The sequence below is a fragment of the Lithobates pipiens genome, unplaced genomic scaffold (genome assembly GCF_037356315.1).
Source record: "Lithobates pipiens isolate NorthernLeopardFrog02 unplaced genomic scaffold, aLitPip1_a1.2 Scaffold_16, whole genome shotgun sequence".
Taxonomy (NCBI): domain Eukaryota; kingdom Metazoa; phylum Chordata; class Amphibia; order Anura; family Ranidae; genus Lithobates; species Lithobates pipiens.
In genome coordinates, this window is record NW_027507748.1 from 154842112 (window position 1) to 154857788 (window position 15677).

General features: G+C 41.9%; 1 protein-coding gene across 5 annotated transcripts in view; it reads left to right on the forward strand.

Moving 5' to 3' along the window:
- Window positions 1-15677, forward strand: part of MTMR4 (myotubularin related protein 4) — a 117860-nt gene that overhangs the window by 62084 nt on the left and 40099 nt on the right. For all 5 annotated transcript variants that reach the window (XM_077480666.1, XM_077480667.1, XM_077480663.1 and 2 more), the window contains 3 exons: window positions 1414-1530; window positions 3320-3402; window positions 3968-4134. In XM_077480666.1, coding sequence (XP_077336792.1) covers window positions 1414-1530; window positions 3320-3402; window positions 3968-4134 — 367 coding nt within the window. The remainder of the gene's footprint in view (window positions 1-1413; window positions 1531-3319; window positions 3403-3967; window positions 4135-15677) is intronic.

Below are 15677 nucleotides of genomic sequence, written 5' to 3' on the forward strand. Positions count from 1 at the left end.
GTACCCTTCCCCAGATCTGTGCCTCAATCCAAACGAGTCTCGGAGGTCTACAAACACTTCCTTGAACTTCATGACTTGGTTTGTGCTCTGGCATGCACTGTTACCTGTGGGGCCTTATATATACAAGTGTGTGTGTGTGTGTGTGTGTGCCTTATGGGCCAAATCATGTCCAATTACCTTAATTCACCACAGGTGGACCCTTATCAAGCTGTAGAAACCTCTCAATGATGATCAGTTGAATTAGGACGCACATGAGCTCAATTTTGAGTTTCATGGCAAAGGCTGTGAACACTTTATGTAATTTTTTTTTTTTTCTATCTTTAATAAATATACAAAGATTTAAAAAAAAAAAAAAACTTCTTTCACAATGCCATTATGGGGTATTGTTTGTAGAATTTTGAGGAAAATAATGAATTTAATCCATTTTGGAATAAGACTGTAACATAACTTGCCTTTCCTCCAGTCAGCTGTCTTGGCCGTATGTCCAGACTTCACTTTTGGTGCTGAACAGGAAGAGAAAATCTGTAACACGTTCTTCACTGTCTAAAGCAGAAACTTTCTTCACTTTCTAAAACGGCAGATATACGTGTAAATTAGATTTGCATCATCTGAGGCTGTTCACTTCACTTGGTATATGTGAGGGTTTACATCCACTTTAACTGCGTAGGACCTAGAACCAGGTAAGCAGGGGTTAAAAAAAAAATGGGGAGTAAGGGGTGAAGATCTGCTTTTTAGGAGCTGGGGTGTAGTACAAAGAGTAGTGACGTACATGATGACTACAACGTTTTTTGTCTATGGGTCGAACTATACATATGCATTTAGAGCAGATATGAGTTTAAGGCTACCATTATCACGTACTCTTAAAATGCATGCTGCCAATGCTGGCCTCCCTAACCTGTACTGGCAAAATGCATGCTGCCAATGCTGGCCTCCCTAACCTGTACTGGCAAAATGCATGCTGCCAATGCTGGCCTCCCAATGAAGTTGTTAATAATAATAATAATAATAATAATATAAAAAAAAAAGTTCTTTAAATGCAGAGCTTATGATTTTAAGCCAGTTATTCTATTCAAATTCACTGACCATTTATAAGATCAGCCTTGTCAGTGATTTACCTACAAAATGAAATGCTTACGTCTAGAAATACTTTATAGGGTTAGCAATGCATCCCTGTTTTTTATAGATGGGCTGTTTGTGCAGAGATAATACATTACCATCTGTCACCGAATGGAGGCATGGGGGGGAATTTATATGGTTAATGCAAATGAGAACACAGGGGGACGAGGACTTTGAAAATTTAAAGTGTGCAGAAGGGGTAGTGCATTATTAATTGATATAAATTATTTTCTTTTGGATGCAATTATGTTCCCTGGTGAGATTTATTTTATTTTTATTTTTTTTGCTTACTTGCAGGTACCATTCCAAGTGCTGCCAGGAGAGAGTGTGGAGTATTTAGGGAGTGCAAATGATGCCGTCATAGCGATATCCAATTACAGACTACACATCAAGTTCAAGGACTCTGTCATTAATGTAAGCACATACAAAATACTAACTGTGGTTAAACATAGGTGGCTATATTCAGTAAAATGGGCAAGAACCAATATGAATGCACAGAGTAACATTTTTATCATGCAAAATATGACACTCCGTCTGTTTTGCATTGCTTTGGTTGTCAACAGAATTTATAAATGTCCCCCATAGGATACACACATTTATAACTCGACTCTGCCCATCACCATTTCACACTTTCCTTAAAGCCATATTAAACCTTAGATGCGGTGTGTGTGTGTATGTGTGTGTATGTGTGTGTATGTATGTGTGTATATGTATGTGTGTATATGTATGTGTGTATATGTATGTGTGTATATGTATGTGTGTATATGTATGTGTGTATATGTATGTGTATATATATATATATATATATATATATATATATATATATATATATATATATATATATATATATATATATATATATATATATATATATATATATATGTATGTATGTATGTATGTATGTATGTATATGTATATATATATATGTGTGTATATTCTATTTTTTTTTTTTTTTTTTTTTTTTTTTTTCCCTCTTGTGATCTGGCCAGTAACGCACCTCCTGTATTAGAGTACCTACGCTCTGGATGAAGCAACAAAGCACCTTTTGGACAGAAGCATTCTTTGTGGGGAAGAGGGGAGAGTTAAATCTTCTGGCAGATTTAAATACACTAACACATTAAAGCCAAACACCAGCTCACACTTTTTAGGCAGTTGCAGGAACCGTGTTTGTTTTTGATAATGGTTTTACATAAAGACTAATCATTGTAAGCAACGCATTGGTGGTAAGTGGTTTGTATCATCCCTCTAATTGATGCATCTGTTAGAGACCTTTTGAAAAACAGACTTGCTGGCCAGATCACCAGGTGAGAATAAGGGAAAGAAAACTAACCATCATATCTAAGATTTGGTAGGTTGCAATATAATAAAGGATTCCTTTTGGGTTTAATGCCCCTTAATGAATCAAAGTGCAATTTTTTTTTTTTTGTCTTTCTGTTCCAAGAAACCAGTAAGAAAGCTCTGTACTTCCATACATTTCTATATAATGGGAGAAATCCAACACATATTGGGGCATATAAAGCATCTGAACAGCCCGATTGCATATACGTTTATTCCTTGTACGGATTTTAAAAATTGCTCTGCCATGGATGGTGGTTTCTGCCCATTTAAGAGACTCTCGCCAGCAAATTTACGGCAAAGTGACAGTTTCTTCTGATAGACACCAACCCTAGCAAAGTATACCTGCCATACATCCTCTCATCACTTCCTTATTGCAGCTGTCCACTCTGCATAAAGTTTGATATCGGAGCTTAAAGGGTGAATGACGTCACTGCCCTATTGGATGATAGTGATCAGGTCTGGAGATTTGCCTGTTTACATAAGAGAGGATGCATGATCCGCCACACTCTAAGCCCCACTGTGTTAGAGAAGCAGGTTCCATCTGAGCAGCAAAGGAGCATGGAGTGGTGACTATACCTTGCTGGAGGGGAAGGGCTATTAAGTTTGCGAATTGATCCCAGATTTGTCCTGAATTGACAGATGCCAATTTAAAGGGGATTCACAATGCAGTCAGAAATCTAGACGTCCCTTTGGTCCCTTCTATATATATATATATATATATATATATATATATATATATATATATATATATATATATATATATATATATATATATATATATATATATATATATACACTGCTTTCAATTTACTGAATTTTCATTTGTTTTTTGTTTTTTTTAAGCATTTTGGTGACATCTTTGCAGGTGCCTTTAAGGATGATTGAAGCTGTGGAGAGCCGTGACATGTTCCAGCTACAAATTATTTGCAAAGACTCCAAAGTAGTAAGGTATATAGTTACTGAGTGTGGTCTTTGTTTGTTGTGGTGTTTGTTTGTGGTTTTTTTTTTTTTGTATAATTTGTGTCCCCTAACAAAAAAGCTGTGTTTTTTTTTAAAGTGTGCACATCTAAAAGTAAAGTTGAAAATCTGTAGTGATTCTCCATTGCATTACTTGGCCACCAGAGGACAAGAACATTTCTGCTCCTTGGTCTAGTAGTCAGTTTAATTTGATGGCTCACTTTGCAGGTTATTACTGAAGCGTAATGCTGAGTTCAGGTATAATAATGGTCTAGCCTCTGGTAAGGAATTTGTCTACATTCTGCTTTTTAATTCAGCTTCCTCTGTAATTTAATTACAGATCACATTTCATTTATTCTTTGCTATCAAAAATGTTGTTCAGCTTTCAAGCGAAACAACATCTTATGGTAGTGTTTTTGTCAACCCAAAATCAATTTTTGTTTTTTTCCCCTCTTTTGGTAGACCCCGTTAAGTTGCATTGCCCACCAGTGCCTTTTTATTCCTTGGCCTTGCTAATGCAATTCTGAAATATAATGCTTCCCTCTTTGACTTGCAGGTGCCACTTTTCTACATTTAAGCAGTGCCAAGAGTGGTTGAAGCGTCTGAGCAGAGCTACTGTACGTCCCACAAAGCAAGAAGACCTGTTTGCATTTGCCTATCATGCATGGTGCCAAGGGATCTGCTCTGATGAGGAGGAGCACCATGTCCACCTCTGTCGCCCGGGTAAGAAATGGCCATATATTTTTACAGTGGGAGTGCTTGTGATTCGGAAATCTCTACTAGAATGCACAGCCAGGTGCATCAACACTATCAAAAAAGCAATGCAGCCTGCTGACTGGACAGTGGAGGAGCAGACCGTTATTGCCGTTTTGGTGTCCTCACTGGGGAGATTTACCACTCTTTTTAGACTAGTGTCCATTGCTGCTGAAACAGAGTGAGGGGAATTCCAGAATTTAAGTGTTGTCATCAGAAGAGGTGTGGGGGAATCTTGGAATGGGGCCACCTGCTTTGATGACCACTATCTATAAAATGGAATTCCCCTCACTTTCAAGGGATTTTCTCACACTCTGTCTCCATGATGGGAAGCAAGGGAAATCTCTCCAAGAGCACACTTGTGGCAAAAAATAAATAACCATACAGGGTTTCTTTACTACTATAGAAAACTTAAAATTAAAAGTTTGGCTATACATACACTTTAAACTATCTGGTTAGAATACATTGACCAAACGGTCTTGTTTCTTTCACAATTTTCCTGTGCTACAGGGTCTGTCTGCAGTCCCACCTTCCTCCTTTTATAGCCACAAATGTGCTTATCAATGAAGCCACAGAAAGAGGTCTACCAATGGTCATATCATGCATCTACAAACCGCCATTGAGTAATCGTCAAACTAAAATAATGTGGTTGCATAAGTGTGCACACCCACTTATAACTGGGGATGTAGCTGTGTTCAGAATTAAGCAATCAGATTCAAACTCATGTTAAATGGGAGTCAGTACAAACCTGCCATCATTTGAAGTGCCTCTGATTAACCCCAAATAAAGTTCAACTTTTTTTAGTAGGTCTTTCCGACTTTTTTTTTTTTTTTTTTTTTTTCTTTTTTTTTTTTTAGTCCCATGCTACAGCAAAAGCCTTTGTCCACAGAGTTTCCAAAGAATCACTGTTAAAAAGTATCAGTCAGGAGAAGGGTACAAAAGAATGTCCAAGGTATTAGATATGCAACCCAGTGAAGCTGGTCATCAAGTGGAGAAAATATGGCACAACAGTGACATTACCAAGAACTGCACATCCCTCCAAAATTGATGAAAAGACTAGAAAAAAACTGGTCGGAGAAGCAACATTAATGCAGCTTCAGGCTTTCCTGGCAAGTACTGGCTGTGTGGTACATGTGACAACAATCTCCCGTATTCTTCATATGTCTGGGCTATGGGGTAGAGTGACAAGACTGAAGCCTTTTCTTACAAAGAAAAACATCCAAGCCGGCTACATTTTTTGCAGAAACACATCTGAAGTCTCCCGAAAGCATGTGGGAAAATGTGTTATGGTCTGATGAAACCAAGATTGAACTTTTTGGCCATAATTCCAAAAGATATGTTTGGCGCAAAAACGCTCCACATCACCAAAAGAACACCATACCGACAGTGAAGCATGCTTTGGGGCTGTATTTCTTCAGCTGAAACAGGGGCCTTAGTCAAGGTAGAGGGAATTATGAACTGTTCCAAATACCAGTCAATATTGCCATAAAACCTTCAGGGTTCTTCTAGAAAGCTGAACATGAAAAGGAACTTCATCTTTCAGCATGACAGGGACCCAAAACATACATCCAAATCAACAAAGGAATGACTTCACCAGAAGATTAAAGTTTTTTGTAATGGCCAGCCAGAGCCCAGATGAGTCCGATTGACAATCTGTGAGCTAATCTGAAGAGGGCTGTGCACAGGAGATGCCTTCACGTTCTGACAGATTTGGAGTGTTTTTGCAAAGAGTGGGCAAATATTGCCAAATCAAGATGTGCCATGCTGATAGACTAGTTCTCAAAAAGACTGAGTGCTGTAATAAAATCAAAAGGGTGTGAGATAGATAATTATATATATATATATATATATATATATATATATATATATATATATATATATATATATATATATATATATATATATATATATATATATATATATATATATATCTCTATCTATCTATTATAATATTACACACACACAGTACAGACCAAAAGTTTGGACACACCTTCTCATTCAAAGAGTTTTCATGGCCATAAAAATTGTAGATTCAAACTGAAGGCATCAAAACTATGAATTAACACATGTGGAATTATATACTTAACAAAAAAGTGTGAAACAACTGAAAATATGCCTTATATTCTAGGGTCTTCAAAGTAGCCACCTTTTACTTTGATTACTGCTTCACACACTCTTGGCATTCTGTTGATGAGCTTCAAGAGGTAGTCACCTGAAATGGTTTTCACTTCACAGGTATGCCCTGTCAGGTTTAAGAAGTGGGATTTCAAGCCTTTTAAATGGGGTTGGGGACTATCAGTTGTGTTGTGCAGGAGGTGGATACAGTACACAGCTGATAGTCCTACTGAATAGACTGTTCGCTGCTTTTTTCTTGCCATAATACAAATTCTAAGTAAAGAAAAACGAGTGGCCATCATTACTTTAAGAAATTAAGGTCAGTCAGTCCAAACAATTGGGAAAACTTTGAAAGTTTCCCCAAGTGCAGTGGCAAAAACCATCAAGCACTACAAAGAAACTGGCTCACATGAGGACCGTCCCAGGAAAGGAAGACCAAGAGTCACCTCTGCTGCGGACGATAAGTTCATCCGAGTCACCAGCCTCAGAAATCGCAGGTTAACAGCAGCTTAGATTAGAGAACAGGTCAATGCCACACAGAGTTCTAGCAGCAGACACATCTCTAGAACAACTGTTCAGAGGAGACTGTGTGAATCAGGCCTTCATGGTAAAATAGCTGCTAGGAAACCACTGCTGAGGACAGGCAACAAGCAGAAGAGACTTCTTTGGGCTAAAGAACACAAGGAATGGACATTAGACCAGTGGAAATCTGTACTTTGGTCTGATGAGTCCAAGTTTGAGATCTTTGATTCCAACCACCATGTCTTTGTGCGACGCAGAAGAGGTGAACGGGTGGACTCTACAAGCCTGGTTCCCATTGTGAAGCATGGAGGAGGAGGTGTGGGGGTACTTTGCTGGTGACACTGTTGGGGATTTATTCAAAATTGAAGGCATACTGAACCAGCATGGCTACCACAGCATCTTGCAGCGGCATGCTATTCCATCCGGTTTGCGTTTAGTTGGACCATCATTTATTTTTCAACAGGACAATGACCCCAAACACACCTCCAGGCTGTGTAAGGGCTATTTGACCAAGGAGGAGAGTGATGGGGTGCTGCGCCAGATGACCTGGCCTCCACAGTCACCGGACCTGAACCCAATCGAGATGGTTTGGGGTGAGCTGGAATGCAGAGTGAAGGCAAAAGGGCCAGCAAGTGCTAAGCATCTCTGGGAACTCCTTCAAGACTGTTTGAAAGCCATTTCAGGTGACTACCTCTTGAAGCTCATCAACAGAATGCCAAGTGTGTGCGGAGCAGTAATCAAAGCAAAAGGTGGCTACTTTAAAGAACCTAGAATGTAAGACATATTTTCAGTTGTTTCACACTTTTTTGTTCAGTATATAATTCCACATGTGTTAATTCATAGTTTTGATGCCTTCAGTGTGAATCTACAATTTTCATAGTCATGAAAGTAAAGAAAGCTCTTTGAATGAGAAGGTGTGTCCAAACTTTTGTGCCCCCTCAGTATTTGTGTTTCCTCCGGCCAGACGAGCTCCAAAAATTTTTTATTTTGTGTCCGGCCTTCATGCTAGGTGGCAGGGGCCTCCCGCCATCCATATACAGTCTAACAGGGGCAGTACTCCTGAAGTACGAGTCAGCTTGTGCCACCCATAGACCTGGAAAAGCAGTCTGGGGTGAAGGTAGGGGACCCCCCTCTCTTGCTCTGTCTGTAGCCTCAGTGATGTACCTGTTAAGAGTGGAGGCGGTGGCCCAGTGGGGTCCATTCAGAATGGCACAGCAGGGTGTTCTCCTAGTGGAGGCGCAGCCCCGCCACGTGGTTCTATGTGCTCTTCTCTGCTGCTCATTTACAGAGATTCCCATGTTTCAGGGCTTCTCTATCCTCAGCGTGTGGACCGCGCTGGGGGCGTGGAATAATTCTGTCACTTCCGGCGCTTGCAGGAGGAAGTGACGCGGCCGTCACCAGAAGTGCGGTGGCCATCTTTGTGCACCCAGATGCCAGGAAATTAAGCCCTAGCAAAGGTAATTAAAAGATAACGGGCATACTGTGCATGAGGGCGGCGCCGGATCCACAGCGCTGCCCCGGATTCGCCACACTTCCTTAAATAGGGGCCTGGATAAGAAGATGGCGCTGAAGACTTCCAGGAGCAGCATGGAGATGCCAGGATCCATGGAAGCAGGTCTGGAGGTGCCATCGGTAGAATCGGGCCCTAAGGTAAGAAAATAGGGGGCAGGCTGCTCCTTTTCTTATCCTCCTGTGGTGGGGGCACAGGGGCCTTTTTTTCCAGAGCCTGCTTTGTTTGATTATGGTGGACAGGTGTCGCACATACTAGCATAAGCTTTGGTGGTGGCTACTTTAAAGAGTCTTGGATTAGAATTGTTATCCACTGGGTGTTTTGATAATTGGTTCAGTGGAAGTAATGTGCTGGCGTTTGTCATCTGATTCATTGCAGGACAAAGCCCATGAGCCCATGAGATGGCAAAACAGACACCCAGAAAAAGGTTCCCAATGTGCACTAAGAAAAGGCCTTATGGTTGGAGGAAAAGTGCATGTCAGGACTGTATAGATAAACTTGGCAAGGGAGAGACAGGATCTGTCCTCAAGGGTTTTATGGACTCTGTGAAGGAGATGAAACAGACTTCACAGTCCTTTAAACCCAGAGAGCAGGAAGCTCTTGCTGAACCTATCCCCTGTACTTCTGGTACCAGTGCTAGACTGATAGTCCTTGCCCAGGCATGGGCAGCCCACCAGCAGGGCGTGCTAGGAGAGGTCAGAGTCAGCCTCAGATTCTGAGGAAGGGGAACTTTAATGAGGGAAAAACCCAGCAAGCACCAAAGGTTTGTTTGTTTTTTGTTTGTTTTTTTTCAGAGGAAACAGAGGAGCTATATACGACACCCTGGAGCTGGAAGAACCAGAAAACCAGGAGTTGTCTGTACATGACCTTTTTTATATGCAGGCTTTCAGCCTAAGCAGACCTGAACCTTTCCAGTGCTAAAAGACAGTACTTCAAGAATCTGAAGAGAAAATCTAAAGAGAAGGTTTCCCTTCAAGGAGGAGGATACAAAGTTGTGGAAAGTGTCCCAGGCTAGACGCTTCCCTATCTAAAGTTTCAGTGCTCTCTTTTGAGAAAAAAGAAGGGGTTGAAAGTTTTTTCTTTTCCCCAAAAAACACTAAAAAAAATTCGTACCTTCCAGAGGTCAGGAGCAAGGAACCATCAGGCGGACAGACGTCAACGTAACAAGGGTTTTGCAGCTACACAAGACCAGAAAAGAGGGTGGCAGTACAGGAGGGCAACGGGCAGAGGTGGCTTCCTTTTCAAACCCTTCCAGCCTAAAGACCCTTCCCAGTGACGGCCATGTGGGGGGAAGGTTGGGGGGTCATTCCTCCCACAGTGGCAGGCCACTTCCAGCAACAGCTTTATCCTGGATCTTATCAAGTCTGGGTACAGGCTAGAGCTAGTGGGTTGCCCCCTCAAAAACAATATTACAATACAATACACAACAATTCTGAAAGACGTGGAGATATCAACAGCTATGTCTTCCCTCTTACAGAGTATGTTGGAGGAGAAGGTGATGAGCTTCAAGGTGATGTTACACTCACATTTTTCTGATTAAAAATGCCATCAGGAATTCTGACTCCTTTGGAACTTTAGAGCAAGTTTGTAAGGTAGAAACGATCCAAAATGGAGTCAATATACACCACCAGTGATTTGTTAAGACCGTAGGTGTCTTAGGTCTAATAACCCCTATCTTTATGTGCCCATTCAATAGGAGTCCAAGCAATGTCTCAGGTATGGGTTCAAAACCCATTATTTTCAGTTCCATGCTCTGTCCTTCGGATTGGCGTCAGCACCACACATCTTCACGAAGATTCTGGCAGAAGCTCTGTGGACCCTGAGATTGGAGGGGATTCACATAATTCCTTACCTGTATGACCTGCTTATCTTTGCAGACTCAGCAGATGAAGTAAAACAGAACCTGAGCAGAACTATCAGACACATTCAGCAGCTGGGGTGGCTGGTAAATCAGGAGAAGTCAGTTAGTACCTACTCCAAGTATAGTATTCTTAAGATACTTAATAGACTCGACTACATCCAAACTTTTTCTGCTGAAAGAAAAAGTGGCAATAATTGCAGAGGTAAGCAGCTTCGGCGTATGTACAGACACATCAATTCAAGCTACGAGGGTCCTTGGTTTGATGACAGCAGCCATCCCAGGAGTCCAGTGGGCCCAATTCCATACTCAAGCACTTCAGGTGTTCATGCTTTCTCTCTGGGATGGAAGGAAGGAATCATTTCAGAGGCAAACAGAGATCCTGCAGGAAGTAAAACTCAAGTGGTGGTTAATCCCTGCAAATCTCTCTGCCAATCAACTTTGGGCCCAACACAACCCTCTGACGCTTACCACGGACACCAGTGGTCAGGGGTGGGGAGCCCACTCGGGTGCACAGATGGGCCAAGGGGTCTGGAACCGGCAGGAAGCCACTCTCTCCTCCAATGCAAGGGGGCTGAGAGCAGTGCTAAAGGCTCTAGTAGCCTTTGGGCCCACTCTGAGGGGAAGACGCGTGCAGGTCCTTTCGGACAATATTACCACTGTAAGCTACATCAACAAGCAGGGAGGTATGAGAGTGGCAGGCCTTAAGAGGATAGAGGAAATCCTTCAATGGGCAGAGGAAAATCTTCTATCCATGTCTTTAATTCACTTAAAAGGGGAATTAAATGCTCTGGCGGATGCCCAAAGCAGGGAGATTCTGTCTCTGACAGAATGGTGCTTGAATCAAAAGGTGTTCAGACAGATATTGCAGAAGTTGGTAGTCCCACCGATAGACCTTTTTGGTACAAGACAGAACAGGCAGGTGGAGAAATTTTTTCTCCGTCCAGAGAAACCATCTCAGGCTGGGCCTAGATGCCCTATCCCAATCCTGGGAAGCAAGCCCTGTGTATGCGTTTCCACCTTTTTGCTCTCATTCCACAGATTGTCCGGAAGATGAGTGTCGAGCACGGAGGTTATCCTGATTGCACCATTCTGGCCAAGGAGGTCTTGGTTCTACTACGAAAATTCTGCATCACGGAGCCTTGGAGACTGCCTTACAGGACAGATCTTGTATATCAGGGAGAGGTGACGCATCCAGAAGTGAGCTCTTTCTCTGACTGCCTGGCTACTGAGAGGGGGAGCTGTTAGAGCAGGAGAGGATTATCAGCAAAAGTAATAAATACCTTCCTTAGCAGCTGGAAGCTGCCCACTAACGCAATTTTTCAATAAAATCTGGAAGAAATTTTGGGCCTGGTGCATGCTCAAGATTGTCAGGAGCCAGGATCTCAGTGTTCCTAGATTTCCCCCAAGCTGGAGCAGAACGAAATCTTGCGGTCAATACCCTCAAGGAGCAGGTATCAGCTCTGTCTAGCTTTTTAAATCAAAGGCTGGCAGAAGAGCCCTTGGCAACGAGATTTCCTATATACATTAGCCGTAAGTGGGTCCCCAAGTTGAGGAGGTTCCCTTCCTGGGTCTTATCCACAGTGTTGCAAAGTCTTTGTAAAACACAGTTTGAGCACTAGAGGAACTGCTCACAAAGCTCTTAACCTTAAACAGTGATATTAGTGGCCCTAGTCTCCTCCGCTAGCAGGGTTAGTGAGATGCAGGCATTCTCAGTGGCTGAGCCCTTCTCCATTTTGCAAGACAAAATTATCCTCTCTGGGCCCGGCATTTCTCCCCAAAGTACCGTCAAACTTCCATAGATTGGAAGAGATCGTGATACCTTAATTTTGCAGAGATCCTAAAAATGACAATAATGCTAGATTTAATAAAATAGATGTCAGGAGATGATTGATCGCTAGCATTGAGTGCACCAAGGAAAGGCAATGTTCCACCAACTTGTTTGCGGGCTCAGACGAGGGTAAAAGGGTATCTAAAAATACCATCGCAAGGTGGATGAAGTCAGCCATCGCAGAGGCATACAAAGCAGCATCCTTGATACCACCGTTGGGAATGCTCATTCTACAAGAGCGGTTTCCACTTCTTGGGCTGAAAGTTAAGGCAAGTCTGCAACTTGGTCCAGGTTCTAGACTTCCGTAAAGCATTACAGACTGGACCTGTTTGCCAGCCAAGATCAGTCTTTTGGCAGCAAAGTCCTGCAGTCTTTGGTCCCACCATGATCAGGTAGTCCTAATTTGTCTTCTCTGTAAGCCGTCCTAGAAGATGACTTGGAATAACAGTATTATTGCCTGTTAACTACTTTTTCCAGGAATCTTCCAGGACGACATCAGTTCTCTCCCTTTATTTGTTGGTGGGTTAACAATGTAAAGCGCAAAATAAAGCTGCGCTAATGAGACGGTTTATTGATTGCTTATTCTGAAGCCTTTGGTTATTTGTTAATACTGAGGGGCTATTGCATGTGTTTTACTTTTTATAAAGTGGATCATGTGTTTCCTGTGCTAGGTGGGAGGAGCCTATCTCTGTAAGGCGTCCTGGAAGATTCCTTGAAAAAGTAGTTAACGGGTAATAACACTGTTTTACTACTTGTACTATGTTGGGTACCCCAAAAGGCCTTCCTTTTTTGGTGACCATTTTAAATCTAAACACTCTTATGTATTCAATATATGCAAGTAATCATTGATGGACAAAAGGCTCGGTTCACAAAGCTAACACGCCAGCATAAAGTTCCTTTTTACATAAAAAAAAAAAAAAAAAACTTTAAAAGGCAGTCACATTGCTAAAGTGTAAAGGTCCTTATCCTTGTGTAAAAGTGCAACTGCTGTCAAATCTATATTTTTGGTTTTAGAGTGAAGAGGGATTGGAACACCTGCCATATGCCCATGTCAGGGAGATTCACCCTCTCCATTTGTCCTGGTGACTGTTATTGGCAAGAGTGAAAGTTAAAACCCCAAACTTTGAATTGTGAAAAGAACAAGAATTGAGCAGAATCTTCCAATGGAGACACTAGTTCTGGTGACAGGGAAGGATTTCCCTCACTTTGGAGGGATTTCCTCTCGCTCCCTGTTGTGATTTTGGGACAGGAAAGTGAAGGGTAAATCTCCCCAATAGTACACAGGTGACAAAAAATTCTAAATCCTCCCTTGCGCTATCCAAAATAATAATCTGTTTTTGCTTTAGTTTTACTTTAAGGGCATATTCACTCCATATGTGTTGGACAGCCTTGCAGTCCCAATGCATATTGACAAGGTATATTGCCTTGAAACCAATATGTTTAGCGCTGCTGCTGCGGTTGTGTGCGCTTGACACGCTTTACTTTAGTGCAGCATGTTGTGAAGCAATGCACCGTGATGCATACAGATCAACCGCTTGCAAACCAGCTGCTGTCATTTTGCTGAGGCAGGTCGGCACGATCCCGTGAGCCATCGTAACTATACGTCTGCTCGTGGCATCGGGATAGCAGGCCAAACAATCGTGGGCACGAGAGGCAGAACACAGGTGTGTGTGTGTGTGTGTGTGTGTGTGTGTGTTTTTTTTTTTTTTTGTGTAACCACCTCAGCCCCAACCATTTGGCTGGCCAAAGACCAGAAATTCTTTTGCGATTCAGCACTGTCGCTTAAACTGACAATTGCGTGGTCGTGCGACGTGGCTTACATATTTGACGTGCTTTTTGCCCCACAAATAGAGCTTTTTTTGGTGTTATTTGATCACCTCTGTGGTTTTTATTTTTTTGTGCTATAAACAAAGCGACCATTTTGAATAAAACACATTATTTAACTTTTTGCTATAATATCCCCCAAAAATATATACTCCCCCCCCCCCCCCCCCCCCCCCCCCCCCCCCTCAGTTTAGGCCAATACATATTTTTCCACATATTTTTGGTAAAAAAAAAAAAATCGCAATAGGTGTTTATTGATTGGTTTGCATGAAAGTTATAGCATCTACAAAATAGGGGATAGTTTTATACTTTTATTTATTTTTTTACTAGTAATGGTGGCGATCTTATTAATATAATAATAATAATAATAATAAGAATAGCAGCAGATCGCCACCATTACTAGTAAAAAAATTATATATATATATATATATATATATATATATATATATATATATAAATATTTTAAATTTTTATTTTTTTTGTGACTGCGACATTATGGTGGACAGATCAGACACTTTTGGGACCATTCACATTTATACAGCGATCCGTGCGCTTTAAAAATGCACTGATTACTGTGTAACTGTGACTGGCAGTGAAGGGGCTAACCAGTAGGGGGCGCTGCAAGAGCTAAGTGTGTTCTAACTGTGGGGGGGATGGGCTACGTGTGACACTACACTGATCACCGCTCTTGCTCACAGGGACCTGCGATCATTGTCCTGTCACTAGGAAGAATGGGGAAATGCTTGTTTACATCAGCATTTCACCGTTATTTCTCTCCGTGAGACGATCGTGGGTATCCTCGCGGACATAGCGTCCACGGGACCCGCGATCACACTCGCAGCGCACGCCCACAATACCGCGCCTTAAAGGGCAATGTACAGGTACGTTAATATGCCTGAACGCGCCCTTCTGCCGCTGTATATCAGTGTGAGCCTCTGCTTTGAGGAGTGACAGATCGTGTGTTCTGAATAGCTAGGAACCATGATCCATCACTTCCTCTAGTCAGTCCCCTCAGCCTTCAGTTAGCCTTCAGTTAGAAACACCACTGAGGGAACACGGTTAACCCCCTTCCCTGCCAGTGACATTTTTACAGTAATCCAGTGCATTTTTATAGCCCTGAACGCTGTATAAATGCCAATGGTCCCAAAAATGTGTCAAAAGTGTTCAATGTGTTCCGCCATAATGTCACAGTCTATAAATCTATCCCCTATATGGTAGACGCTATAACTTTTGTGCAAACCAATATAAACGCTTAGTGTGTGTGTGTGTGTGTGTGTGTTTGTTTTTTTTTTTTGTTTTTTTTTTTTTTAATTGTCGCTCTTCTTCTTTTTTTTTTTTTTTGTTTATAGCGCAAAAATTTAAAACCGCAGAGGCGATCAAATGCCACCAAAAGAAAGCTCTATTTGTGGGGGAAAAAAAACGTCAATTTTGTTTGGGTGCAGCGTTGCACGGCTGCGCATTTATCAAAGTGCCGCATCGCGAAAATGGCCCGGTCATTCAGCTGCCAAATCTTCCAGAGCTGAAGTGGTTAATTTGTAATTTTGTGGCATGCCAATAAAGTTGGGGGGGGGGATATTACACTCCTGCAACACTTCCTTTGCCGCACCCACCAGCGGTTGCAGTTTATTGTAGCTGCTGATGTTAACAAGCCCTAAAGCTTTGATTGAACCCAAGGCAATATTTTGTCTGGATAGGGTGTCTTTTGTGTTTTTGAGGGTGTTGCTAACTGTTCAAATTGATGAAGTTTAAAGTAATCGGAGTAAAACCTATAGAAGTTGTTTTACCCTGGTGTCCGAGCATGGTATAGAGATACAATTTTCCTTAAAGTGGCATGGGTAACTCGTGGAAGCAAT